This window comes from Macaca nemestrina, chromosome 13 (assembly GCF_043159975.1).
Source record: "Macaca nemestrina isolate mMacNem1 chromosome 13, mMacNem.hap1, whole genome shotgun sequence".
NCBI classification, from domain to species: Eukaryota; Metazoa; Chordata; class Mammalia; order Primates; family Cercopithecidae; genus Macaca; species Macaca nemestrina.
This window is the reverse complement of record NC_092137.1, coordinates 74823284-74850847: the sequence shown is the minus strand read 5'-3', so window position 1 is coordinate 74850847 and position 27564 is coordinate 74823284. Positions and strand designations below refer to the sequence as shown.

Below are 27564 nucleotides of genomic sequence, written 5' to 3'. Positions count from 1 at the left end.
ATCAAATTAATATAAAAACCTTAAATTTTTCCGCCTTTGAGCCTTTGTTCATGTTGACCTTTCTCTCATTTCCATGTGTTCAAATCCTACCCTATCCTGAAAGACCAAGCTCAAGTGGTACTTCTTGAATGAGAGCTCTCCAGTTTCTTCCACTTGTCATTAGACATTTGTATGCTGTTTCTTTTTGGAGAAAAGCATATTTCAAGTAGGTTTTTAAGTATATGATCCTATGTTTGAGATTAAAGTCAAAGATATAATTTGACTACCCAAACTCCAGATTGACATAGTGCCTTTTCTACCACTCCCCCACTTTACTAACCAATTCCTAGGCTTTGGTCAAATTTAGGCCCACAGTAGAAATTCCCCCGTTCTTACTTCTCTTTTTGGAGGAGTCAAGGCAAGGCAGTTTTCTAATATGTTGTAGTAAAATATAATTTGTATTGTCCAGGAAAATCCTGGATTGTGGAATCACATGGCCTTAGGTTCCTGACAGCTTTTTTCATTTTCCAATTGTGTGAACTTAGGCAACTTGCCTACCCTCACTAAGCATTGGGGTATTTATCTATTTGTAACCCTAACAAATGTAATGGCCCCTATGTGGCTTAGTCTCTGCACAAATGGCATATATGGAAGCACTATCAGAGGCCCAAAAGTAAATTTTAAAGTGATTTGTGTATTCAAAGGACAGCAAAGAGGATCTAGTTCATAACCCACGATGACATTTCTCAAATATTCTTCCCCCACCCAATTATCTCTAACCTGAAGCTGTTCCTAGAACCTTTCACACACACAGGTATACATACACACACACACACACACACACACACACACACACATATACATACACAAAATATCTCTACCTCCTCAGTCCCTGTTCTCTCTCAATCCTCTTCCTCCCTCTCTTAGCCATATATTATAAATTGACTTAGCCTCTCTGACATAATGTAGTCCTCCTCTCTCTCAGGTCCTGTCTCCTTCTACCTATTTAAAATACTAAGAACTAAAGCTGATAAAGCTTCTTCTTTAATCAATAGAAGTAGAGTGAGGGAGGGCCGGGCACGGTGACTCACACCTCTAATCCCAGCACTTTGGGAGGCAGAGGCAGGCAGATCAACTGAGGTTAGGAGTTCAAGACCAGCCTGGCCAACATGGTGAAACCTCATCTCTACTAAAAATGTAAAAATTAGCTGGTGGTAGTGGTGCATGCCTGTAATCCCAGCTACTTGGGAGGCTGAAGCACGAGAATCACTTGAACCGAGGAGGCGGAGGTTGCAGTGAGCCGAGATCACGCCATTGCACTCCAGCCTGGCAGCCTGGGTGACAGAGTGAGACTCCATCTCAAAAAAAAAAAAGAAAAAAAAGTAGAGTAAGGGAGAAGGTGCATGACACACACATTGGTAACTATTGTCCCATCACATATAAAATATAGACAATAAAATATACCTCATGTGGTTTTTGAGATGATTAAATATTGGGTGTGTAAAGCACCCAGCACATGTCTAGCACATGATTTCCACACAGTGGTTGGCTAGCAGTTCTACAGTTTCCATTTGTTTCTATTTTTGTAGATTCTGATTCTCTGAAGAAATTCTCCATATTTTCATCTAATTTCTTTTTTTTTCTTTTCTTTTCTTTTTTTTTTTAGACAGAGTCTTGCACTGTTGCTTAAGCTAGAGTGCAGTCATGTGATCTCGGCTCACTGCAAGCTCCACATCCTAGGTTCACTCCTTTCTCCTGCCTCAGCCTCCTAAGTAGCTGGGACTACAGGCGCCTGCCACCACACCCGGCTAATTTTTTGTACTTTTAGTAGAGACGGGGTTTCACCGTGTTAGCCAGGATGGTCTCGATCTCCTGACCTCATGATCCGCCCACCTTGGCCTCCCAAAGTGCTGGGATTACAGGCATGAGCCACCGCGCCTGGCCCTAATTTCTTAAATATACTAATCATGGTAATTTTAAGGTTCTTGTCACCTAACCCCAATACCTGGATCACTTATGTATTTGTTTCTATTGTCTCTTTTTTCTCTTGGTGTTCAGACATGTGGCACATGTCTTTTGTCACACCTGGCAATAACATATATAAATAAATTGTAGAGACTCCAGCTGGTGTTAGCTTTCTCTAGAGAGGGCTCACCCTTCCCACACTAGGCAGATAGAGTGGTGGCTGAGCATCCTGTTTCACTAGAAACTGTGCTGAGTCAAGGCTGGGCTGCAGTCCTGCTAATGCTCAATCTATCCAGGGTTTGTTCCTGGCCCTCCAGAGTTTTCCACTGAAAGCCTGGTGTATTATGTGTATCCCCTCCCTTTGGAAGGTCCCACCTCTAATCACTGGCGCCCAAGTCTGCTCAAACATTCTACTTTTTGGAATCTTTCTCCTTAAGTGTTTTTGCCTTTTGCTCCATGCAGCCCTAATATTTGGCAAATGTGTTTGGGGGAAAATTAACTTGATTCCCATCCCTTCCCGCCACCAAGGCTCCACCAAAAAATCTGCTAGTTTCTCTGTTCTCCTATACTTGCCTCCACAGGTGGAAGTCTTGGATTTTCAGCTCCTCCAGCCACCACTACCAGCATGCCCTCTGTCCCAGAATCAACATATACTCCCAGGGTATAAGCAGCTGCAATAATTCCCTCATCTCTGTGGACTCTTCCTTCTCTAGAGACTTAGATACCTCTAGATCTCATTGCCTCAGCAACTCCTTAATGCCTTCCAACAAATTATCCAGCTTTTCTGATTGTTCTAGGCAGGAGAACCAGTCTGCCTCTGGCCACTCCAACCCACTTAGATGCAGAAGTAGATGTTTATTAAATGCTCATTTATTCCCCCTTTGCTATCTGTTCAGACATACAGCACATCTTCTAAGTTCCCCTTAGCCATTTGGCTGGCTTCACCATATTTTCATTTTCAGGCTCGTGGATTTCCTTACAAGTGTGGGTATAGCTCAGTTTATTCAACCACTGCCTCTTCACTTGCGCTTCTTTTTTTTTTTTTTTTTTTTTTTTTTTTTTTTGAGCAGTTCTTCTGAACAGAGTTCACATTGCCATAATTAAGTCGTAATGATTAGTGCCAACCCACCAGTCCTCATCGACTATAAATGTTGTGTAACTTTTCAAATTACATTTTACACATACTCTAAGCCTTCATCAATCACAGCCTTGTTATTTCATTCCCTGATTTTTCACTTGGAAATTTTTTCTGTCTTCCTCATAGATTATTTTGCTGTATTCAGGTATTTCCTTGCTTTTCCTCGGAAAATGATCACTTCATCAGATAGGCAAGACTTTTCCCAGTCTTTTCTGAAAAATATGTATTGTCCACCACTCCCATAAATGTCACTCTTAGATTAATACAGACCACAAGAGAGCTATGTGTTTTGGCAGCATTATTTGGAGCTTTTATAGATCTATATCTAAGAATTATTCAAGTATTTTTAATTTAACCAAGTTAAATAAACATTCATAATTAAATGTATTTTTAATTTTGAAAAGTTAACACTTCATGGTGCTTACCATGTACCTGACACAGTTCTAAACACTTCACAGCTACTAACTTATTTTATCCCCATAACCATTCTATGAAGTAAGAATTATTATCCCTGTTTTACAGATGAGGAAACTGAGGCCCAGAGAGTAAATGGTAGAGTTGGGATTGAAAGGCTGGCTTCAGGCCCCAAACTCTACACCACTCTACAGCTCCGTGAAATTTATCAGCATATTGATTGCAGGAGTGCTCTGAAATATATTCACTACTCAATAAGCCACAGACAGCTTCACCCACATTTTATATCAGGAAAAGCTATGGGGCTCCCTTCTAGCAAAAGTAGGTGGTTTGTATTTCTGTGAGCTTATCTAATCCTGGCTGTTTTATTGCCCTATTTTATTTTTCTTTTGCCCAGTCCCCATAATTATTTATTTTATCTTTTTATGCTGTTCCATTTTTCTAAACTGGCGTAGCTGTTTTGTGGAATGTGGTAGGAAATAAATATATAAATAAAATTAATTTTTTCCAAGTCTTTATGAGATCAATCTATCCATTGCCAGGAAAATATCATTTCTATTACCAAATCTTGCTGTATAGTCCTAGTTATGTAGCTAGTGACTCACTTTCCACATCCTCATTTCAATTACAAAGTCATATCTGTGTGAGCTAGAAAAAGAAATGAAAATACCACCTAGGTCTTTCAGTTTCCTACTTAAAATGTCAGAGTCTCTGGAGACACATTCCAGAGCTTTACAGTCCATGTCTGCCCTAATTGGCCACAGAAGTTACAGGATTCAAGCCATGATGTGTTCAGCAGGAGTCTAAGTACACAGGCAATGAGCCAGTTGGGCTATAACTGGGTGGGGAAACGGAAAGTCCTTGGTTAAATAGGCGAAGACTCAAGACCAAGAATCCAAGCTGAGAGTGGGGTGATGGCAGGTCAGGAGCCATTCGAGAACAGAATGAGGTTAGAGTGTAGCATCTGGGCGGGTCAGGGGATGGACAGGTGCTAGAACAGCAGCCTAGCATGAGTCAGTGGGCTTCCTGTGACCCAGCTTTGTCTGTTTCTCTTGCTTCATCTTTCACCTACGCCCCTCGCATCCTCCACCCCAGCCACACTAATAAATGACTGAATGTTCTCCAAATATGCTGAACTGTTTCACACCTCCACACCTTTTTTCATGCTGTTCCCTTCCTCTTGCCTCTGTCCACCTGACAAGTATCTACTCATTTTTTTCTAGATGCTGCTTAAATAATTTCACTACGAAGCCTTTCTTGCCTCCACCACAGCCTGTCTCCATTCATCTTTCTTGCCTTTCCACACCCATGTACTTGTTGCCACATCTATCTAGACCTTTTGCACCATAGCTCTCTGATATGAGAAATGTCACATTACTATATTTTTTCTAAATCAAATTTAGAAAACATTGGTTCCCAAGGGCCAGGATGTTGACACACTCAATATCTTTATGGGTGCCTCTCCCCCTAGAATCATACCCAAAATCCAAGGAGCTTAAAACAGGTCAGAAAATGTGGGAAATGGCCTTCTGGTCTTCAACACACCTCCCAGGACAATACTGAATAGAAGTAGCAAGAGCAGACATCTCTGCCTTGTTTCTGATGATACAGGCAGAGAATCCACTCTTTCACCACCACGTATGAGGTTAGCTGTGGAATGCAATGGCACCATCTCGGCCAACAGCAATCTCCGCCTCCCAGGTTCAAGCCATTCTCCTGCCTCAGCCTCCAGAGTAGCTGGGATTACAGACATGCACCACCATGCCCAGCTAATTTTGTATTTTTAGTGGAGACGGGGTTTCTCCATGTTGGTCAGGCTGGTCTCGAACTCCGGACCTCAGGTGATCCGCCCACCTCATCCTTCTAAAGTGCTGGGATTACAGGCGTGAGGCACCGTGACCGGCCAATAAATTCTTAATAGACAAAAAATTCACAAGCAAATGCAGGAATCAATGTAAAAATAGAAGATTTAAAACAATACTAATAATCCAAATCCTGAGCCCCTGAGCCCCATCAGAAGTTACTTAAGCCAACTGAAATGGAGTCCCCTGAAACTTCCTGGTTACTATCCCTTCCAGGCTTAAACAGGCCATGTCCTCAGAGCAGTGGCAGTTCCCCCCCGCCCACCCACATATACACACACCATGATTTCTATACCATTTATTCCCAGTGTGATGGATTCTAAGCATCAAGCTGACTTTCCTGCACATTTGAATTTGTTCTTCAGGAAGACAGCACATCTCTAGATAGAAGCAAAGCACTAAGCAAGCATGAACTTCTGAAGGCATGCATAAAGCTCTTGGCACAGTACCTGGTGCCTGATAAGCATTCCATTAAAGTTTGTAATTATGATTATGACTAATTTTCCCATGCCCAAATCATCTGCCCCACCCCTGAAACCTTCTAATGAGGATGCATCATGCCTCCCGAATTATCAGTCAAGTCCTACCCCACAAAGGTCAGCAACCACAGGAATGGTACATACCTGTTTTTCTTGGAGATGTTAACAGGTTTCCTACCACTTGCTGTGCCTACCAGACCTCCTCAGAGCTCCACACTGCACAGAATGATGACACTGCTTCAAAGTGCAGAGCCTCCCCTATGACCACCCCAGCACCTCCCCGCTGGGGTCTAACTCTAATGGTACAGCAAGTACTTTCTGTCTCACTGTGTCTCTTTCTATTTGTCTTCCCCAAGACACTGATACTCCTCTTTCTCTGAAAATCTTTTCCCCTGCTTTGCCTTTCCTATTTTTTTATTTGTCTCAACTTTTCATATAAGAGTAGCCAGAACTCATTGTGTTTTCTTCCATCTTATGTAGCAGGGAGGTTGTTATGGTTTGTACCAGATGTAACTAACGATCACCCCCAGTAAGAGGACACAGTTTGAGATGATTATAATAGTTCTAACTCCATATTTCCTGGAGTTTTGTGGTTTTTGTTGAAAAGCTACCACAAAAAAATTGCCTCATTTTCATGGCTCATTTAAAAGGATACACCTACGAAATCTTCTCAGAAGTCTGGTTGTCTCTTATTCTTACCCATGCCCTAACCTCTGCCATCTCCATGGCATATGGCAAAGTGCCACCCTCTGTTCCATAATACCCGTCATCCACAGCGGCACTGCCCCCAGCATCCTGACTCTTCTTGTCCTGTGATCGGCTAAGATGATCTCAAGGGCCCTGCACCCACCCACCTCTCCCTCTGCTCTTTCTTTATTTATGTTTTTTTTATTTTTTGAGACAGAGTTTCGCTCTTATTGCCCAGGCTAAAGTGCAATGGTACAATCTTGGCTCACTGCAACCTCTGCCTCCCAGGTACAAGCGATTCTCCTATCTCAGCCTCCCAAGTAGCTCGGATTACAGGCATGTGCCACCAGGCCCAGCTAATTTTTTTGTATTTAGTAGAGACGGAGTTTCACCATGTTAGTCAGGCTGGTCAAGAACTCCTGACCTCAGGTGATCCACCCGCCTTGGCCTCCCAAAGTGCTGGATTACAGGTGTGTGCCACCGCTCCCGGCCCTGCTCTCTCTTTCTCCTCCCACTTTGCAGGCTGCTTTCACTGCCTTCTCTCTATCTGTCTATCTATCAATCATCTATCTATCTTTATTTATTTAATTTTTTGTAGAGTCTTGGTATGTTGCACAGACTGGTCTTGAACTCCTGGGCTCAAGCAGTCTTCTTGCCTTGGCCTCCCAAAATGCTGGGATTACAGATGTGAGCCACCACATCTGGCCTTACTACCTCGTACACTCTGGACATTCCAGGGATATTCCCCAGTCAGCCCGTTCTAATCCCAGTTGTTAACAAACCAGACTTTATTACCCTCAAAAGAAGAACTGAATTTCTACAACAGACAACACTTCATACAAGTCTTGGTTTCAAGATACTGCTTTTTTCTTTTTCCTTTTGAGACAGACAGGGTCTCACTCTGTCACCCAGGCTGGAGTGCAGTGGTACAATCATGGCTCACTACAGCCTTGATCTGCTAGGCTCAAGGGATCCTCCCACCTCACCCTCCTGAGTAGCTAGGAGTATAGTCACGCACCATGGGCTTCAAGACTCTGTTTTTAAGAATTATAATTCTTAAAAGTCCACATGTAGTGTTGAATATGGTAGGCCCCTCTGGGATGAACATCTACTTCAAGTTACAGGGCATTTCTTAACTTTTCTCTCCATTGTTGACCCTTTTATGTACTCTCTCTGGCATATCCCAGACCAGGCAGGAAGAGTAGTACCTCGTGATATTGATGATTCAAGCAGGAAGTCCCTCCCTACCAGGGCCAAAGTTAAATGGCTCTGCCCCCTCAGCACCCCTGGAAGTCAGGGAAACTTCAATTGGGACTGATCCTCAAATCATGCCATAGACTAAAGATGAACCAGTATTTCTGTATGTCCTTGTTTCAGAAAAGAGAATGGCTGCTGTTAGCCAAGGGGGAACCACTGGGCCCAGGACACAGCCAGAGAATTCCTGCCAGCACCTTCTATGTGATCATGCCATCACGCTCCCTCACACTGCTGGTGAAGGCGGTGGCCACACGGGAACTGATGCTTCCCAGCACCTTCCCCCTGCTACCTGAGGACCCACGTGATGACAGTCTTAAGAATGTGGAGGCAAGTGGAGCCCAGATCTCATGGGACAGATCTAGAAGCGAATGGAGTTTGAGAAAGGGAGGAGGGAGAGGAGTGAGCCCAGGAGGGAATGGATGGGGAGCTGAGGAAGGAGTGTGGTAAGACAGTAAGAAGAGAAAGCAAGAATAGGCAATGATGCCAGAAGAAGGAAGTAAACACTTAGATGATGGCAGCAGGGTAAGGAGTGAAATAGAATGGAGGCTGGGTTGAGGGAAATGAGACTTGAGAAGAAAAAACTGGGAGAGAAAAGGGATATTGGCATCAGTGATGACTGGGAATTAGAGTCATCCTAGAGGACTCACGACATGCACACGGACCTGAAATCTGAGGAATAGGTGGTTGTGAAGGAGAAAAGGGAGCATCACAGAGTAGAAGCCTGATGGCAGGCCAGGGCACAGGGAAGCAGGGGAGGAAGCCACAGCACCGGCAGCTCCAGCTCCTGGGGATGCACTGGACACTTGTTTTGTCGGTTTTGTCTTTGCACAGACTGGTTCTCCTGCCCCCACCTCCTCCCCAGAGAGGAGATTGTGATGTTAGACAAGGGAGAGCAGAACATTGGGAGGGAAAGGAAAGGAGAAGACAACAGCGGAAGACAGAAGAAAAAAGAAAGGAGAAGGGTGTAAAAGGAGACCCAAAAAATCATTCTTTGTATGGGTTTTCGTGTCTTTGTGTGTTTATTTTTTGAATGTGTCAGCGCTTGGGTCTCCAAATTGGTGGCAGTGGGTATAGATGTGCCTGTGCATATCTGTGCTGGTGTATTCTTAGGGGTCTAACTTTCTGCATTGCATGTGTGCATATGTGTATACCTGTGTTGCGCTCATTTATGTTTGTTGAGAAAAGGAGGAAAAGGCAGCCAATGTAGGTGCCCAAAATAGGAAGGGCTTCAAAATGAGACGAGATGGATGTAGATGCAAAGGCCATTTTTTCCTCCTCCTCCTCCTCCTGGGATCTGGATTCTCTACATTTGCTCTGCTAGTCTCCCCAGGCTAAGGGTAGGAGGGATGGCTCTGGGTAGGGAGAACTGGAACCACATTGCTGCTGGCTTGCTGGCTTAAACGCAGCAAGGACAAGGCCTGGGATTGTACTCTTGGCTTGGCGGCCACAGAGACACAGAGAGAGGTGGGCACAAATGGCCATGGCCCGCTCAGCGTCTCACTTTGGGGCCAGTGGTTCCTGGCACAGGATGTTGTGGCCGGAAAACCTGACTGCACAGGAATGTTGTACTCCTGTATCCCCTCCTCCCTTTCCATTCAGCTCAGCTCACCTCCAGGCTGAGAACTCCATGTACTCGCCTTGCAGGCTGTGAGCACCCCGCCCTGCTGTGTAGCCCGCTGACACACTCTCCCTCCGTGCTCACAGGGGATCCCTTGTAGCATTCATGTGCGCCGGCCCCCTCAGAACCCCTGGACATGCGTCTTGGGGCCAGAGTGTTCAGTGTTCCTAACCACTTAGGGTTTTTCCTACTTCTCCTACCCATGCCTGGCCCTTACATCACAAGCACTGGACCTCAGGCCAGAACACCCAGTGGGACAGCATCTATTTCACAGCCTTCATGGCAGCCCTGGGGTTTCACACTTCCTCCAGCCCCTCACACTTCTGGATCACTGCCTGACATCTTGTGTTCTGTGACCTCAAGTTCCCTGGGTAAGGCCCCTCTTTTCTTTTCCTCAGAGCATGCTGGATAGCCTGGAGCTGGAGCCCACCTACAACCCCTTGCAGGTTCAGAGCCACCTGTACTCACACCTGAGCAACATCTATGCCAAGCCTCAGGGGCGGCTCCACCCACACTGGGAGAGCCGAGCCCCGAGAAAGGTACCACTCCTCTCCTTCCCTCCTCTTCCTTATTTCCCCTCCCTCCCCTTCATGCCCAGAGTCCTAGAAAGCCCTCCTCCCCCATCCCAACACCACCCCCATCCAAGGGAGTAGCCCTCTTCCTGGATCCCACCCCTGGTGGAAGGGAAAATTAGAACTCTTACTGGGTAGGGAGGCCTGTTTGCTAGGGCATTTACATATGATAATGTTTAGGTGTTTTAATTGTAGTGTTTATGATAACTCATTAGTCATTTACCAGACTATTGTCCCATTAAGCAAACTGGCTACACAGGAACTACGACCACAGTCCTCCTGAAAGAAAAGGCTGAAGGAAAGGTGGGAAAAGAAATGCCCAAGGGATGGGAAATTAATATTTATAGAGCACCAGTCATTTGCCAGGTTTTATGATAAGTGCTTGCTCATATATTTTTCTCATTTAATCCTCACAGCATCCCTGCAAGGTACGTGTTTGCTCATTTATAGATGAGGAAAGGAGGCTGACCAAGGTTAGTAACTCGAGAGGACTCCCATGACTGGGATTGAAGACAGTTGGGGTTGAAGAGGGAAGAATGATTGAGGATGGAGAAATATTTTTATGAGACCCATGTTCTATATAATATTTGGGCTTCCTTCTGCCCTTATTAACTTTTTCTCAGTTTCTTAGTAACACAGCCTTTAGAAAAATTCTCATTTTGGGCCAGGCATGGTGGCTCATGCCTATAACTCCAGCACTTTGGAAGGCCGAGGCAGGTGGATCGCTTGAGCTCAGGAGTTTGAGACCAGCCTGGGCAACATGGCAAAACCTCGCCTCTACAAAAATACAAAAAATTAGCTGGGAGTGGTGGTGCTCACTGTAGTCCCAGCTACCTGGGAGGCTAAGGTCGGGGGATTGCTTGAGCCCAGGAGGTTGTGGCTGCAGTGAGCCAAGATTGTGCCACTGCACTCCAGCTTGGGTAACAGAGCAAGTTCCTGTCTTAAAAAAAAAAAAAAAAAAGTCATTTTGTCTTAGCTAAAATTACAGGATTTCATTTTCAAACTAGAGGTAGGAGCAGGGGCTACCACAAGTTAGCTGCTGGGCAAGCTGCCAGAGGTAGGACACTGGGCAAGGAGAAAGGCACTGTGGAGGCTGGGCTCAAGGGACTCCAGATCACTGTCCTGGGCCTTGAGGCTGTCACTCCAGGGATGGGACTTACGAAAGAGTTAGGACAGGAAGCCCAACAGAGAATGGGATAGGTGCTCAGAAACTCTGATCTTCAGAGAAGACTCTGGTTGCTCTCTTTGCAGACTGGACAGTTGCAGACCAACCGAGCTCGAGCCACTGTGGCCCCCCTGCCTATAACTCCTGTCCCAGGCAGAGCCTCCAAGATGCCAGCAGTCAGCAAATCTTCCTCAGATGCCTTCTTTCTGCCTTCAGAGTGGGAGGAAGATCCCTCAGGGCCCTAAGTCACCAGCACCAGAGCCCAGCTGCCCAGCTTAACTACATCCATGCTCAGGTTCACATAATGGCTATCTGTGTGTGGTCAGACCTGCTTTCTATCCACCTGAGCCTCTGTGAGTGAGGGCTGACTGGGAAACAACAGCCTTCCCCTCCTCTGTTTCGCTGCTGTCCCACTCCTCAAGTCGGGAAGCGACACACCCGAGCCTGTCCCTTCTCCAGCAAGGACTCTCATTTTCTTTTGAATCATTTGATACTGTTTACACAGGTGAAGATTAAACACCCAGTAAGCTTCCACCATTGTTAGGAGCATTCCTAACCCAGAATTTCTTCTTGTAGCTCTGTGTAAGCAGGTGGATGAGGTCAGATCACCTTTGGTAAACAGGACCTCAGGAACAAGGATGAGGTTTTCAAAGCTCATAAAAAACAAGTAGAATTGAAATCCAGGCCTCATTGCAGAGCCTGTGCCCTTCCCGCTACACCACCAGGCGTAAGCCTCCAAAAAGACAAGTGCTTGGTACCTACATGCAAAGTGTGTGTGTTGTGGGGTGGGAGGGCTGCCATACAGCCCAGAACAGGGGAGAGGATGGTGTAAAAAAGACCTACTCCTTTCCTGTTACTCTCTCCCTACATGTACCAACCTTCCTGTTGCTCCCTCCATCCACAGAATAATAGCTACCATTTATAAAATGTTTACTCTGGGCTGGGAGCAGTGGCTCACACCTTTTATCCCAACACTTTGAGAGACTGAGGTGGGATGATCACTTGGGGCCAGCAGTTCGAGACCAACCTGAGCAACACAGTGAGACCCCCATCTCTACATAAAAAATATTTTTTTTAAAAAACCACTCTGTGCTTCAGATTACACTATATACTTATAATGTATCTAATTTCATACAAAAAGCCCTGTGAGGTAGGGCCCATTATAGCTTTCCCATTTTACAGAGGGGCACAGAGGAAACTGAGGGTTGCAGATGTTATACAACTCACCCAGGGCCACAGAGCTCATGTCTAGCCCAGGGCAGCCTGACTTGACTCCCCAGGCACTGAACCGCCACACTCCTGTTGTTCCCTTCCTAGACGCCTTTCCGTGACTCTCAACACATTCCTTGTTGTCCTCTTGATCTCCACCACACCCAACCCAACCACTGTGTCCCCTCTTTTTCTGTTCACACACATAAACTTCTTAAACCCAAGCTGACTTTAATGAGAATTTTAAAATTTTTAAATAGGTCTCTGGCAAAGAACAATGCAGGAGTAAGAATCCAGGCACAGTCCAACATCTCCCTGAGGCCTCCACATGGGCCCCTCAAACTGCACCCACTCTGACCATGCACCACTTTCCACAGACCTGGTCCCGCAGCTGTCCCTTCCTTTGGGGAAGTGGAGAAGGGACAGCTTTAGGAGGATACAGAGCCCATCCCTCAGCCTTGCCATCTGCCCCACTTCTTAGGACTTCCTGGGATTGTCCTTCCTTTGACTCCCCTATCCCTCTGGTCCCCTGGTCTCATACAGCACGGCCCCTCCCACCTTCTGGCTTCTGCTGGTTCTAACCATTTTCTTAGATCCCTAGTGCCACCTCCCCATGGTCCTCCTTAGCCACCTCAGCCTTGCCCTCCTTCTCAGGTAGAGGCCTCTGACTTGACCCCAGTCTTGTCAGTCCCTACTCTAGACAGCTCACAGTCTCAGCTCCCTGAGGCCCCGCTTTTATGGACCTGGCTGTATAGGGCTGAGTTGTAGCTTTTGCTGCCACTGCCAGTTGCAGTACCAGGTTCAGGCTTGGGAGCAGGGAGGGGCTTTGTGCTCCGAGGGGGTGGCACAGCATAGTCATCAGTGGCAGGGTTGTAGGGGAGCTCATAGCCCTCCTCCTTCACCCGGGCTTGGCACCACCATGCATCCTTGGGCTCCCGAGGCAGATCATAAAGGCCCTGGGGAGGGACTGGGGCCAAGCCTTCAGGTTCATCATAGATGGGGTCCTCTTTGGGGTCCGTCAGCTTGGCCTTCAGCAACTGCTGCTGCGCATGCTCAAACAAGTCCCAATAGAGAGGTTTCTTCCGTTGCACTCCCTCTCCTGCCCGGGCAGGGGTGCTGTCCAAGGGGTCTGAGTATAGGGAGTCCTGGGAAGGGCATGGAGCAATTCGCAAGGAGTCTAAGGGCTCAGCGTACAGGGCTGGGGGGCTGTCAAGGAGCTCTTGGGGGCCAGGTGGGGAAGGCAACTTCCCCTCTGCCACCTCCCCTTCATGGGAATCAGCTCTGAGAACATCGTGCCCCTGTCCGGCCTTTCCCTGGGCCTTCTGCCGGTGGATGGCAGTCTCAACTGCCTGGAAGATGTCATTTCCCTGTGCTGTCTGGAAGGTGAAGGTTCCAGGGCCGGAGGGGCAGCGGCGGCCGGCCTCGAAAGAGAACATGACCTGAGGAGGGTAGAGAGGGAAACACATTACCAGGAGCCATCAGAGGAAGTGAGTCACAGGCCTGCACTAGTTAGGGTATCTACAAAGAAGAGACCACCTGGGGTCACCGGGTAGGCAAGAAAGGGGGATCCAAAGGTCAGCGCTTCCCACCTTCTGTCCTGCCCCACCCCTCCCACAGCTGCCCAACCCAGGAAGCCCTCCCGGACAGCCCCTGCACCTTGTCCCGGCCATAGCGACGCAACAGAGTGTAGGGCCAGGACAGAAGTGGCTCCAGTATCTGACTCTGGGCCCCCATGGTCAGGAGAGTCAGCCTCTCAGTCTCCACCCTCAGCACGTAGGAGCCATGCAGGCCACAGCGCTCGGCGGCCTCAGTCCTCTGCACCGTTACCCAGAATTGGGATCCTGGAAGGCATATACGATTAGACAGCTGCTGGGGGAGGGGCGGGGGCAGCAGTGGGGACCCAGAGGACTCATGAGCGTAATGTCCAAGCACTCACTTGGAAGCCAGATCTCAGGGCCTTCCTACTTCCCCATGGGCCCCTGGGTATCCACCCACTTTCCAAAGGCCCTCCTCCTCACTCCATCCCTGCCCCGGCTTCTTAGGCGTCTACCTTCCCAGGTGGGGCTGTACAAGGAGTTCTCCAGCATCTCCAGGGCAGAAAGCTTAGGTGGGTTATCTGAAGGCGCCAGAGTCCAGCTGCCTTTCTGTAGTAGAGAGAGAGCATCGAGAGACCTGTAATTTTCTCAACGGGGAGTGGGTGTCGGTCTGAGCCAGCCCCATTTCTCTGCCTCTGTAACTGCCCCCACCCCGCATCGCCGCAGCTCCTCACCGGAAAGGCGTTTCGGCACAGCGTCTGCACCCAGGCTGCACTGGACGGCGCGTCGGCCGCCAGCAAGTGCGAGCGCTGAGCAGTGTCCAGGCGGAAGGCAGTGGCGCCGGGCTCAGGCGGGGTCTCCACGGTAACAGGGGCCACACTCACACACTCAGCCAGACGGATCACCTTGCAGTCCAGGCGGCGCGAGCTCCCTCGGCCACCCCCAGAGCTCGACCCCTTATGGTCAAAGAACTCGAGCCGCGCTACGCCGTGAGGACTGGCCGGGTAGAGCACGGCCCATGTCTTCCTCCACCTCTAGGGAGAGAGTGAGAGGGCTGGAGAGTGAGTGGCGTGCGCGGGCGGCCCGGGTCCCGACGGGGAAGGAGGGAGCGGCGCAGGTCGATTTGGGGTCTGGGGCTTCCAAACGGGGGGGCGAAGTTTCCCAAGGAGGATGCCACTCCGTCTCCCCAGGACCAGAACCCCGAGACTAGAGACGCTTCCTGGGAGCGTACAAAGCAACTTCGCAGGACAGTCACAGGCTCTCCAACTGCCCGCGCCGCGCTCCAGCCTGCTGCCCACCTCTCCCTGTTTCTGGGCTCTCTCACCCACTACTAGCCCGGATAAGGTTCGGCATCCGTGCCCCAGACTACCTTGGTCCCAAAGCGCTGACTCTGCAAAAACAGCGGCCCTTCCATCACGGCTCCGTCCATGGCCCCCGGCGGTTCCTTCCGCGCTTCCTGGCCCTGCGGCGGGAGGCGGGGCGGGAGGCGGGGCCGGGTTCCCTGGAGGCGTTTCCGCCCCTCCCCGGCCCCCACCGGCGGCCGCTGGGGGGTCGCGGTGGGGTGAGGGAGAAGAGCGAGAGGGAAGGGTGGAGGCCCCCGGATTAGCCTGGCGCTACCCAGGCCCCTACCCGCCGTCGTAGGGGCGCGCCGGTAGCTCCACCGAAAGTACTCGGTTTTGGCGCAAGGACCCTGGCCTCTGGACGTGGTGGCTGCGCGTGACGTCATATGTCCAACGTGACATCAGAGTGAAAGCCATGACCTCACCCCGAAAGCCCCCGGAGGCACCGGAGAGACCCACACGGGCCTCCAGAGCTTCAGTTCCCCTGGGCGGACCCGCCCCCAGCCCCGCCCGAGCCGGGCTGTTTACACTCCGCTGACCCGGGACTCGGAGGGAGGGCTGGGACTGAACCGCTTCCCGCCACCACCGGGGACGCCCCGCCGCCCGGCGGCCGCTTGCATGTCAGCTCCCTGACCGCAGAGGCCTGGCCTCCATGCCGCGGGAAGAGAAAGCTTCTTTGAGCCGGCCGGGAGGGCCGGGGAGGGGGAGGGGGCGCAGCAGTGGCCCGCTCCACAGGGAGGGAGGACCCAGAGGAGGAGAGGAGGGAACTGGCCGGGAGGAATGGAGCGAGAAGGCGGAATGTGGGAGGGCTCAGGGGGATGTGGGAGGGAAGAACGGAGAAGGGGGAGAGAGGGGGGTCTAGTCTCCCCTGGCCGATCGTTTTTTTTTTTTTTTTTTTTTTTTTTGGAAGTCCTAGGACTGATCTCCAGGACCAGCACTCTTCTCCCAGCCCTTAGGGTCCTGCTCTGCCAAGGTAGGGGGAGTCACGTTAACCGCAGAGGGAGAGAGTAGGGGATGGAGAGGATGTGGAGGGACCAGAGAAAACGGCGGTGTGGGATGGAGTCGAGGGGAAGCCACCCAACTGAGAGTTTGATTCTTGTCTAAGGGCATGTGAGACAGAGTACAGAGAGGAGGCACATACCGGAGGCGGGGGCTCCGGGTGTTCTGAACAGGGCCACCAGGCGCGCCCTAAGGGAGGGGGCTCCTCCGGGAGGCCCTACCCCTGGGTCCCCAAGCCAAAATGTCCCCAGAACAAAGCTGCCTTGTTGGATTGATTGTTTGGGTTGGGGGAAGCATGTTGACGGGGGCTTGCTGTAGAGGGGCTGTTCTCAGCCCTAGGCAGAGAAGGCCTTGGCTGAGGAGCCATAGCGCCTGGCCTCCGGTTGCCAGGTGACAGCGATGGTGGTGTTGGCAGGAGGCTGGGACAACCCTACCCCATCCCCCACCCAGCCTTAAGGCCTGGCCCTCCTGGGCCTCTTGACCCTGCAGGGCATCTAAGAGCCTGTGTACTGGGGAGGGCATGCAGCAGGCTCTCCAGGTGAGCTTTGGTGCCAGCCTTCCCTGCCTGGGAATCTGCTGGGTTAGGACTCTGGGCTCTCATTCAGGGGATCTGTGATCCCAGGGACGCCTAGGGCCCCTTACGTGCCTCTCTGCACAATCAGTACAGCTGTCTGTCCTCCCTCTGGGTAAATGGGGTCATCTGGATCCCTCCCACGTCCGCCCCTTGGCTCTTGTCAATCTCTCTCCTCCTCACCCAGGGCTTGCTTCATTCCCCTATACTGAGTGCTTGGTTCTTTTCCTATCACCTTCTATCTGTTGTCTCTCTCCTCTGTGTCTTTCTGTTTTTCTCTCTCTCGTTCCCACAGTTTCCCTTCCTCTCACATCCTGTCTGTCTGGGTCTTCCTCTCTGCGTGTCTCTTGCTCAGTCTCTGTCTCTTTTTCTTGACCCTTCTCTGACTCTTGATCTTTCATAGCTGTCTCTTATCTCTGGGTCTCTCAGGCTGTGCCTCTATGACCTGTGCCTCTGCCCTTATTTAATGTGCTTCTCTCCCTGTCTCTCTTGGTCCCTGGGGCTCTTTCTCTCCTGCTGTCTCTCACGATCTCTGTCTTACTCAGTGTCTGTTTTTCTTTCGTGACTTCTCCCTCTCTTTCTAACTGTGGGCCCCACTCAATCTCAGTTTCTCTCACACATACTTTCTCTCTGGGGCACCCAGGCCTTCCCTACCATGCGACCTGTCAGTGTCTGGCAGTGGAGCCCCTGGGGGCTGCTCCTGTGCCTGCTGTGCAGCTCGTGCTTGGGGTCTCCGTCCCCTTCCACGGAACCTGAGAAGAGGGCCGGGAGCCAGGGGCTGCGGTTCCGGCTGGCTGGCTTCCCCAGGAAGCCCTACGAGGGCCGCGTGGAGATACAGCGAGCTGGTGAATGGGGCACCATCTGCGACGATGACTTCACGCTGCAGGCTGCCCATGTCCTCTGCCGGGAGCTGGGCTTCACAGAGGCCACAGGCTGGACCCACAGTGCCAAATATGGCCCTGGAACCGGTGAGCAATGATCCAGGCATATCCTAGGTATTACCTAAGTGTGGCTGAAGTGCAGGGAAAGGGAACACCAGGATGGCACAGCCATAGGGACCCATGACATCAAGAACAGCCAGCATTGAGTAAACCCATGGGTGACAAACCAAGCAACATAGTTACTTCTCAGAGCTGTGTGACCTTAGGCTAGTTGGTGCTTTCTCTGAGCCTTGGATGCCGTGTGTGCAAAATGACTAGATGATGTCTAAGTTCTTTTCTGCTGCAAAAGTATGATCCTACAAAGCCATCCGCAAAATAGCCCAGATACAGGTGAGCCCTGTACAAATAAAGTACAGTTGGTTTCATGGGACGCTAAGAGCAGGTAAATGATATCTGGATGTCCCAAAGTCATAAGGGGTCACAGACACTGCAGTTAACAAAATCAGGCTATAGGCCAGAGCTAAAATTAACAAGGTGGTACTGTCTAAGGACAAGTATAAAATCTAGGACAAGTATGAGTGTGGGTGGTGGAGGCTTAAGAGCAGTTCCCTGGGTGAGGCCTAGGACTGCGCCCATGGTATGAACCCACAGTGGGATTGATGGACAGAAGCAGGTGCAACCTGCAGCTGATCCCCCAGTTCCCACTGGCTAGACCACCTGTGGAATTAAGTGTCATTTGTAGATGCTGTGTTTTAAGAGGGACAGTAGAAAATGGAAATACTTTCACAGGAGAGCTGCCTAGATGTGAAAGATTCAGAAGCCAAGTTTCAACGAGGAATTGCTGAAGAATCAGGGAATTGATACGGAAAGTAAAAGCCTTGCAATAGCAATGACATAATGGTTGTTTTCAAATATGAGAAGGACAGTCGTGTGGCTGAGGGATTTTTCTGGTTGGCACCAAAGGACTGAATCAGATGTGGTGGGGGAAAGTCACGAAGAGTCACAAGGACTTTGATGACCTTGAACATTGGCTAGGACAGATGACCTTTGAGGCTGCGCCTAATTCTGAGAGGAAGTCAGTGATACTCCACAGGGTTCAGGCCAGGCACGGTGGCTCATGCATGGAATCCCAGCACTTTGGGAGGCTGAGGCGGGTGGATCACCTGAGGTCAGGACTTCAAGACCAGCCTGGCCAACATGGTGAAACCCTGTCTGTACTAAAAATATAAAAATTAGCCGGGCATGGTGGCTGCGCTTATAGTCCCAGCTACTTGGGAGGCTAAGGCAGGAGAATTGCTTGAATCTGGGAGACGGAGGTTGCAGTGAGCCGAGATCATGCCACTGCACTTCAGCCTAGGCGACAGGACAAGACTTCGTTTAAAAAACAAAATCAGGGCTGGGCGCGGTGGCTCAAGCCTGTAATCCCAGCACTTTGGGAGGCCGAGACAAGCAGATCACGAGGTCGGGAGATCGAGACCATCCTGGCTAACACGGTGAAACCCCGTCTCTACTAAAAAATACAAAAAACTAGCCGGGCGAGGTGGCGGGTGCCTGTAGTCCCAGCTACTCAGGAGGCTGAGGCAGGAGAATGGCGTAAACCCAGGAGGCGGAGCTTGCAGTGAGCTGAGATCTGGCCGCTGCACTCCAGCCCGGGCGACAGAGTGAGACTCTGTCTCAAAAAAAAAAAAAAAAAAAAAAATCGGGTTTCGGACAGAGAGAAGAACAAGGGCAGCACAGACAGGGCGAGCACAGAAGAGAATGCAAGGATGTGATGAAAGGATCTTGGATGTCCAAGCCTAACAGATAGATCAAACTCCTAAGCCCCCATGTATTGGCTGTGTGGTCTTAAGCAATTTACTTAGCTTCTCTAAACTCCAGTTTCTTTCTATAAAACGGTGTTCTGGCAGCTCTGTTCTAAGAATGATCACATATGTGCACACCATGGTAGAAAACCTGGCACGCAGTAGGTACCTGATTAATTGTAGCTATCATTGAATGGGTAGAGACTAATCAGAACATCAGGGTTGATTCTTGGTTTTTTATTCACCCTATCAGGTTCTTGAGTACCCCCAGATCACACCAAACTTCCCTCAATCTTATGCCCCCTTCCTATTCCCTGCCAGGGTCCCCTGTCCCTTAACCCGTTATCATACCAGAAAGATGGGATCATCATGGCCAGGTGGGAGGCATCAGCACTCACTCTTTCCAACATCCCCATTACTCCCCCATCCTCCCTCCCCAAGCTTCTCTGTCCCTTCGTCTCCCCTTCCACAGGCCGCATCTGGCTGGACAACCTGAGCTGCAGTGGGACGGAGCAGAGCGTGACTGAATGTGCCTCCCGGGGCTGGGGGAACAGTGACTGTACGCACGATGAGGATGCTGGGGTCATCTGCAAGGACCAGCGCCTCCCTGGCTTCTCAGACTCCAATGTCATTGAGGTCTGCACTTCCTAGACATACACACACATACCACCCAGGATAGCCAAGAGGACTGTGGGGTGGTTAGGGGAGACATTAGAAAGTAGTTACCACTGGGGGATCATTTGGATTGGTGGGAGGCTTGGAAAAGCAAATGATAGAGCTCCCAGATGCTGTAAAATCCAACAGGGTTTTTAGCATTCGCATTCAAGGGGCTACACCTGGCATGAGCCTCTCCAGCTTCATCCCCAGTCACCCCTGGGGCACCTGGTGCTCTCCTCCTCAAAGGTTCCTGCTTTCCTGAGACATCTTCCTTCTGACTTTCTCCTCCTTCAAAGCCATTTCCTCTCTGAAGTGCGCCCTCCTGCTCCAGGCACAGGGAGGTGCTCCTTCCTAGTGCCCTGAATCCTCTCTGGGAGCAAGCATATCCCCCCGCGCTGCTGGCTGCAAGAGAGTCCACACCGCGGACTGCGGCCATTGTGGCCGCTCTCTCAGTGCCGCCTCGGGCCCATCTGGCCACTGGGTTTACAGCAGGCGCACCAAGCAGGGTTCCTTAAGAGTGGCAGGACAGGAAAGGTGCCACTGGGATTCTTTCCCTGCTTGTGGCCCCGCCCCCAGGTAGAGCATCACCTGCAAGTGGAGGAGGTGCGAATTCGACCCGCCGTTGGGTGGGGCAGACGACCCCTGCCCGTGACGGAGGGGCTGGTGGAAGTCAGGCTTCCTGACGGCTGGTCGCAAGTGTGCGACAAAGGCTGGAGCGCCCACAACAGCCACGTGGTCTGCGGGATGCTGGGCTTCCCCAGTGAAAAGAGGGTCAACGCGGCCTTCTACAGGTGAGGGGCCGCGGGCACCGGGCGGAGCGGGCCGGGATTGGGGTGCTCCCTGATGAATAGCCTTGGGAGACATCTGAGCAGGTCCGGGGCACGGGAGAAGCCGGGGGTCGAGACGCGCGGGAAAATATGGAGGCCGTTGCGAAGCTGGATTGTTGGGAAATCTTGTGGGACCACGAAAGGTGCCCCAAGGGAGTACCTGAAATGGGGACTAGTGAGGGTCCCGCTCTCTCGCGGCCGACGCCTGGCTGGGCAGGCAGATTCCTCGGCCCGGGGCGTGCGCGGCCTCGCGAGGCCACTCCCAGGCCCTGGGGCGATTCCAACGCTGGCGCCGCCGGCCAGCGAGTTCCGAGTTCAGCAAGGACGCGGCCGCCCCTGGGAGGCGGCGCCTGGGTGTGTCCCGCGCGGGCTGGGCGCCCAGGGTCTGGGGACCCCGGGACGGCGGCGCGCGGTGGCCGAAGGGCGCCAGGAGACACGGCGCCCCCTCTGCCCGGGCCGCCCCCGGGCGCGTGTGTGAGCGCTCGAGCCCTCGGACTCCTGGAAGTCCTGGAGTTTCCCAGAATCTCTTTTGGCGAGGCCCAACCTCTCCACCTGCGTTGGAGCCCTGGGGTCCAGTCCGGCTTCCAGGGAAACGCATCACCCTGGGAACTGTCTGTGCTTAGTGTCTCCCTTCCCTGGAGCATCTCCTTTGATCTTTTTGAGAAACTGCCATTGACAGCCAGACATTTATTTGGAAATCTTTACACGTTCTCTCTGTAATCTACTTTGCAAGTCAAAAATCCTCCCTTTCTTCAGTGGTTCCCTAGATCAGTATTGCTGAAAGGCCACTTGATGTCTGGATAGCTTTCCGCGGGCACACTACTGCAGATGGGGTCTGATGCGGCCAGCCACTATAGAAATCCTCAACTCCGACAGAAGCATGCTCGGATTACACTGTCTTCCTACTGCGGCAGCTTCCCACTGCTTATACTGAACTTGTCATCACCTAAAACCAGTTCAGGTCTTCCCTATGCTTCCTACTGATAGAGCAGCCTTTTCCAACCCAGGTATAGGTGACGTTTACCCTATTACATTTGTTTTGATACAGAATTTAGAAGCCATAAAAAAGCCATGATGATCCCATGAGATTATCTTGAGTCCTGATGTGACTTTCCATCTGTCATCCCTCTCAGCCTCCTCTGCTGAACAGACATGGCAGCTTTGCCTTCTGGCTTCATCCAAATGGCTAAAAGTTGTTGTGAAAATGTTTAAAACCAAAGTCTAACTCTTCTTGCAAAATGTTCCTGCAGATTTTCATCAAGCTTCTAATCATCAGCTGTAAAATATGTTCCTTCCACCAACTGGGAAGAAACAGAACACTTCAATGATATAACCAACATTTCACCTGATCTATCTACATACTTCTTATCTGTAATGAAATCATGGGAGATTTTGTTAGTCTTTGATAAAAAATTCCAGAAATGCTATATTCACAGTCATTCTCCAGCCTTCCAATTTAGTAACCCTGTCAAAAAAGAAAATCATAGTAGTTTGAGCCTATTTTTACTGAAATCCTTTTAGGTCTCTTAAGAATCACCTTATTTTTTCCTAAATGCTCACAAACTTCTAGTTAATAATTTATTCTAGAATATTACTTATGTGTAGATTGAGGAATTGAGGAATCCTTTTTCGCCTTTTTTTTCTTTTGAAAGTCAGGATATTATCCAGTCTCCGGTCTTTTCTATACCTGCTCACACTTTCTTTGACTTGGCTCTGAGGCTCATCTGAAATGTCTTTCAGTACTGAGGATTTTCAGTACTTTATCTGGCTTGGACACTCAAACCACTTTAAAACAAACATGTGCTGTGCCTCTTTACTTTCATCCATCTTGGGGCTGCATTTCCTTCTCTGTGCTGCTTACCTTCCCTAATTTAAACCCCATGTTCTGAAAGATGCATAGCATTTAAATAGACATTTCCAGTGAAGAGGATAGCATGAACAAAGGTGTAGAGATCCATTCACCCAATATTTATTTACTGAGATCTTACTGTGTGCCAGGTACTGTTGTAGACTCTAGCCGTGGCTCATGCCTGTAATCCCAGCACTTTGGGAGGCCAAGGTGAAAGGATTATTTGAGCCCAGGAATTCGAGACCAGCCTGGGCAACATAGTGAGACCCTGTCTCTACAGATAATTTTTTAAAAATAAAATTAGCTGAACATGGTGGTGTGTACCTGTGGTTCTAGCTACTTGAGAGGCTGAGGCGGGAAGATTGCTTGAGCCCAGGAAGTCAAGGCTGCAGTGAGCCGTGATTATGCCACTACACTGCAGCCTGGGTGGCAGAGCAAGACCCTGTCTCAAAAAATAAATTAACTAAGGCCGGGCGCGTTGGCTCACACCTGTAATCCCAGCACTTTGGGAGGCTGAGGCAGGTAAATCACCTGAGGTCGGGAGTTCGAGACCAGCCTGACCAACACAGAGAAACCCCGTCTCTACTAAAAATACAAAATTAGCCGGGTATGGTGGCGCATGACTATAATCCCAGCTACTCGGGAGGCTGAGGCAGGAGAATCGCTTGAACCCAGGAGGCGGAGGTTGCAGTGAACTGAGATTGCGCCAGCCTGGGCAACAAGAGCGAAACTCCATCTCAAATAAAAATAAAATAAAGTAAGTAAATAAATAAGTGGTCAAGGAAGGCCTCTTGGAGAAGGCATCATTTGAGAAAAGACTTAAAGGAGGTGAGGGCACAAGCTATGCAGACCTCTAGATAAACATTTCCAGGAAGAAGGATCAAAAATGAAAATATTCTGGGGTGTGTGTGCCTGTATATGTGTGTGCGTGTGTGTGTGTGTGTGTGTGTGTGTGTAGTGGGTGATGAGATAAGGCATTCTTGTCCTTCTCCTGGAGGCCACTGTGGCTGGAGCTGAGTGAAAAAGAGGAAAATGGTAGGACATGCAGTGTAGGTGGTGATCAGAAAAGAATGGGGAGCCAGATCCTATGGGCCATCTGGGGGAAGCTGGCTTTTGTTCTGTGGGAGATAAGGAACCACTGGAGGGTTTGGAGCAGGGTTGTGACATTGGGCTTCCATTTTTTTTCAGTACTACTTTCACTGCTTTATTAGGAATAGACTGTAAGGGATGCAGTAGAAGCAAGAAGTCAGGTGGCTAGTTATGGGGTTATCGTCTTCTGAAAGCCACGTAAAGAAAGTGAAAGATGATGATGACCAGCGAAAGTGGTGAAAAATGATCAAGTTTTATAGATAGTTGTGATGTGAGAGGAGTTAAGGCTCTCCAGGTTTTTGGCCCCAGCTAAGTATGGAATTGGCCTCACCTGACAAGCAAAATAGTGGATGGAGCATGTTTTGTTGGGAGATGGGCTTGGGGGTGGAGGGTAGGAACTTGGTTTTAGACCTGTTAAATTTAAGATTCTTTTTTTTTTTTTTTTTTTTTTTTTTGAGACGGAGTCTCGCTGTCGCCCAGGCTGGAGTGCAGTGGCGCGATCTCGGCTCACTGCAAGCTCCGCCTCCCGGGTTCACGCCATTCTCCTGCCTCAGCCTCCCGAGTAGCTGGGACTACAGGCGCCCACAACCGCGCCCGGCTAATTTTTTGTATTTTTAGTAGAGACGGGGTTTCACCGTGGTCTCGATCTCCTGACCTTGTGATCCGCCCGCCTCGGCCTCCCAAAGTGCTGGGATTACAGGCGTGAGCCACCACGCCCGGCAAATTTAAGATTCTTTAAGACATTGAAGTGGTGAGGCTAAGTTAGGCAATTTAATATAGGACTCGGAGTTCAGTTGAGTAAAACATATAAAGTCCTGAAACTGGACAACATACCAAGGAAGTGAATGTAAATTTAAAAGACAGAGAGAAAGAGGCCCAGAGACTGAACCTTGGGGAGACTAAATATTTAAAAGTCAGAAGATAAGATGAAATGCAAACAGTGAGGTGAGGTAGGAAGAAAACCAGTGGAGTGTAGTGGCCTGGGAGCCAAGTAAAGTGCTTCAAAGAGGAGAGAGTGACCAGCTGAGTCAGTGCTGCCCAGACCTAAAAACATGAGGACTGAGAAACAAATGCTGGATTTAGCAACAGGGAAGTCACTGTTGTCCCCAACAGAGATGATAATGAATGGCTTATATTTGGAAAACAGTAAGTTAGCAAGAGTAGGTTTATACTGAGAAATAGTGGGAGATCTAGATAAAGGGAGGCCAGAAAATGGAATGCTTTAGGTGCCAAATTGGAGAGCTTGGCCTTTGCCTTATAGAAAAATTACAAATAAAAGTATTTGTATGGGACAAGAATAAAGCCAGTGTTTTTGAAAGTTTGCCTGATAGTAGTAGATGAGGAGAGGAGGGTCTGGATGCAGTAAAACCAGCCAGGAGTTTGTTCTAAAATTGAAGCTTATCAGGAGGGTAACAACAAAGATGGAGGAAAATAAATAGATGTAGGATGACTGATAGAACATAGAGATGAGAGAAGAGACACCTAAAATGATTCCGACACTGCCTGAGAGAAGGATGGTACCAGCAGCCATCTCTGGGCTTCAGGTTAATATGAATTAGCTTTAGAGATGGGCCGTCTTTGGAAAGTTTGAGACACAGGAATTGTGCCCAGGTATGCAAAGCTGAAATAATTTTTAGAGATCAGGAATATTTGTTGGATATATCAGAATCCCATACTAAGTCTGGGATATAAAGCCTGGGGAAAGAGATACACTAAAGCGCAGAGGCCATTTTTCTTGGGGAAAGAGATTGCGGGAGTCCTGGGAGATTCTGTGATGGGGCTATGATCTAGATCCTTCACAGGTCAGGCCCAGCAGAGGGAGCATTCTCGCAGGTGATACAATTATGAAAGACAGGCAAGATAGTTGTGAACAACTCTCCCCTCCCTAGGGGGAAAAAAGATGGATCTGCTAGCTTTTAGAGGAAGTAAGATTTAGGGAATGAGAAAATCAAAACCTGATGTATTAAACATTTTTCAATTTGTTTTGGTAGTTCTACCCTAGAACGTGTAAAAGTTGTAGAACTTTAGAATAAGAAAATAATGTACAGATAATTGAACTATTTACTGCTCTTTTACAGGTAATGAAATTGAGGCTCTAAGAGCTTCAGTGCTATTTAAGAAGTCACTCTTCTAGTTCATTTCAGCTTGACAGATGTTTATTGAACTCCTATTTGCCAAGTACTCTGCAAGGTGCTGAGAATACAAAGGTGAATAAATGACAAGAGAGGTTATTAGGCTGCACACCATACAAGACCTTATGGTCCTTATAATAAAAGGATTGGGAAGCCATTGATGTTTGGGTTTTTTTGTTTTTTTGTTTTGAGAGGGAGTCTGGCTCTGTTGCCCAGGCTGGAGTACAGTGGCACAATCTCTGCTCACTGCAACCTCCGCCTCCCCAGGTTCAAGTGATTCTTCTGCATCAGCCTCCTGAGTGGCTAGGACTACAGGTGCCCACCACCACGCCCAGCTAATTTTTGTGTTTTTAGTAGAGACGAGGTTTCACCATGTTGGCCAGGCTGGTCTTGAACTCCTCATCTCAGTTGATTCGCCCACCTCGGCCTCCCAAAGTGCTGGAATTACAGGCGTGAGCCACCGCTCCCAGCCATTGAAGTGTTTTTTGTTTGTTTCTTTGTTTGTTTTTTGAGACGGAGTCTCTCTTGTCACCCAGGCTGGAGTGCAGTGGCTTGATCTCAGCTCACTGCAAGCTCCGCCTCCCGGATTCACGCCGTTCTTCTGCCTCAGCCTTTGGAGTAGCTGTGACTACAGGCGCCCGTGGCCACTCCCAGCTAATTTTTTGTATTTTTAACAGAGACAGGGTTTCACTGTGTTAGCCAGGATGGTCTCGATCCCCTGACCTTGTGATCACCCGCCTCGGCCTCCCAAAGTGCTAGGATTACAGGTGTGAGTCACTGTGCCTGGCCCATTGAAGTGTTTTAATGGGGAGGGCTGTGAGATGGCATGATCAGGTTTGTGACTCCAAAAGATCATTTTGAATCTATTTATTTTTCTTTTTTTTTTCTATTTTTTTTTCTTTTCAGACAGAGCCTTGCTTTGTCACCCAGGCTGGAGTGTAGTGGTGCAATCTTGGCTCACTGCAACCTCCGCCTCCCGGGTTCAAGCAGTTCTCCTGCCTCAGCCTCTCGAGTAGTTGGAGTTACAGGCACGCACCACCGTGCCTGGCTAATTTGCTTTTTTTTTTTTTTTTTTTTTTTGTATTTTTAGTAAAGATGGGGTTTCTCCATGTTGCCCAGGCTGGTCTTGAACTCCTGACCTCAAGTGTTCTGCCTGTCCTGGCCTCCCAAAGTGCTGGGATTACAGCTGTGAGCCACCATGCCCGGCCTTTGACTCTATTTCTGAGAATGGTTGGGAGAGGAGCAAGATATATGGATTGGAGAGATTTAGGAAGTAAAATTGACAGGACTTGGTTATTGATTGACTTTGGGATCCTAGAAAGGGAGAAGTCAGGATTAACCCCTAGGTTTCTGGAGTGGATTTTGCTGAGATAATTATCTTTCTTCTTTTTTTTTTTTTTTTTTTGACCTACATTACATTTTAGATTACTTTCAGATCTCTACCTAGAAACATCAAGAAGACAATGAAATAGATAAGATTACGGATACACTTTATATTGTGTGTATTAGATTATGGTGTGAATTAGACCATATAGAG

At 49.3% G+C, this 27564-nt stretch overlaps 3 protein-coding genes across 11 annotated transcripts in view; 2 read left to right on the top strand and 1 right to left on the bottom strand.

Annotated features, from left to right (window-relative positions):
• M1A (meiosis 1 associated protein) overlaps positions 1–11405 on the top strand; it is a 101775-nt gene extending 90370 nt beyond the window's left edge. For all 4 annotated transcript variants that reach the window (XM_011713703.3, XM_071076967.1, XM_071076966.1 and 1 more), the window contains 4 exons: positions 7902–8108; positions 9798–9938; positions 10388–10444; positions 11223–11405. In XM_011713703.3, the coding sequence (XP_011712005.2) occupies positions 7902–8108; positions 9798–9938; positions 10388–10444; positions 11223–11381 (564 nt within the window). In that variant the 3' untranslated portion in view covers positions 11382–11405. The remainder of the gene's footprint in view (positions 1–7901; positions 8109–9797; positions 9939–10387; positions 10445–11222) is intronic.
• On the bottom strand, positions 11398–15757 carry LOC105465305 (docking protein 1). Of its 2 annotated transcripts, XM_011713707.3 has the most exons (5): positions 15250–15757; positions 14615–14914; positions 14396–14489; positions 14002–14186; positions 11398–13784 (listed from the first exon to the last, which is right to left on the bottom strand). In XM_011713707.3, exons 1-5 carry the CDS (start codon positions 15604–15606, stop codon positions 13059–13061), a joined length of 1662 nt encoding a protein of 553 aa, XP_011712009.3. In that variant the 5' UTR covers positions 15607–15757; the 3' UTR covers positions 11398–13058. The 2 variants fall into 2 exon arrangements, with proteins under 2 accessions (XP_011712009.3, XP_024643601.2); XM_024787833.2 differs by lacking the exon at positions 14002–14186.
• Positions 14913–27564, top strand: part of LOC105465306 (lysyl oxidase like 3) — a 23853-nt gene continuing 11201 nt past the window's right edge. The window contains exons 1-5 of one of the 5 annotated variants that reach the window (XM_011713709.3): positions 14913–15224; positions 16131–16193; positions 17434–17758; positions 19946–20109; positions 20707–20921. In XM_011713709.3, coding sequence (XP_011712011.2) covers positions 17446–17758; positions 19946–20109; positions 20707–20921 — 692 coding nt within the window. In that variant the 5' untranslated portion in view covers positions 14913–15224; positions 16131–16193; positions 17434–17445. Of the gene's footprint in view, positions 15225–15760; positions 15841–16126; positions 17759–19945; positions 20110–20706; positions 20922–27564 lie in introns of those variants that run through there. The other 4 variants (XM_071076964.1, XM_071076965.1, XM_071076963.1 and 1 more) reach the window with 4 other exon arrangements.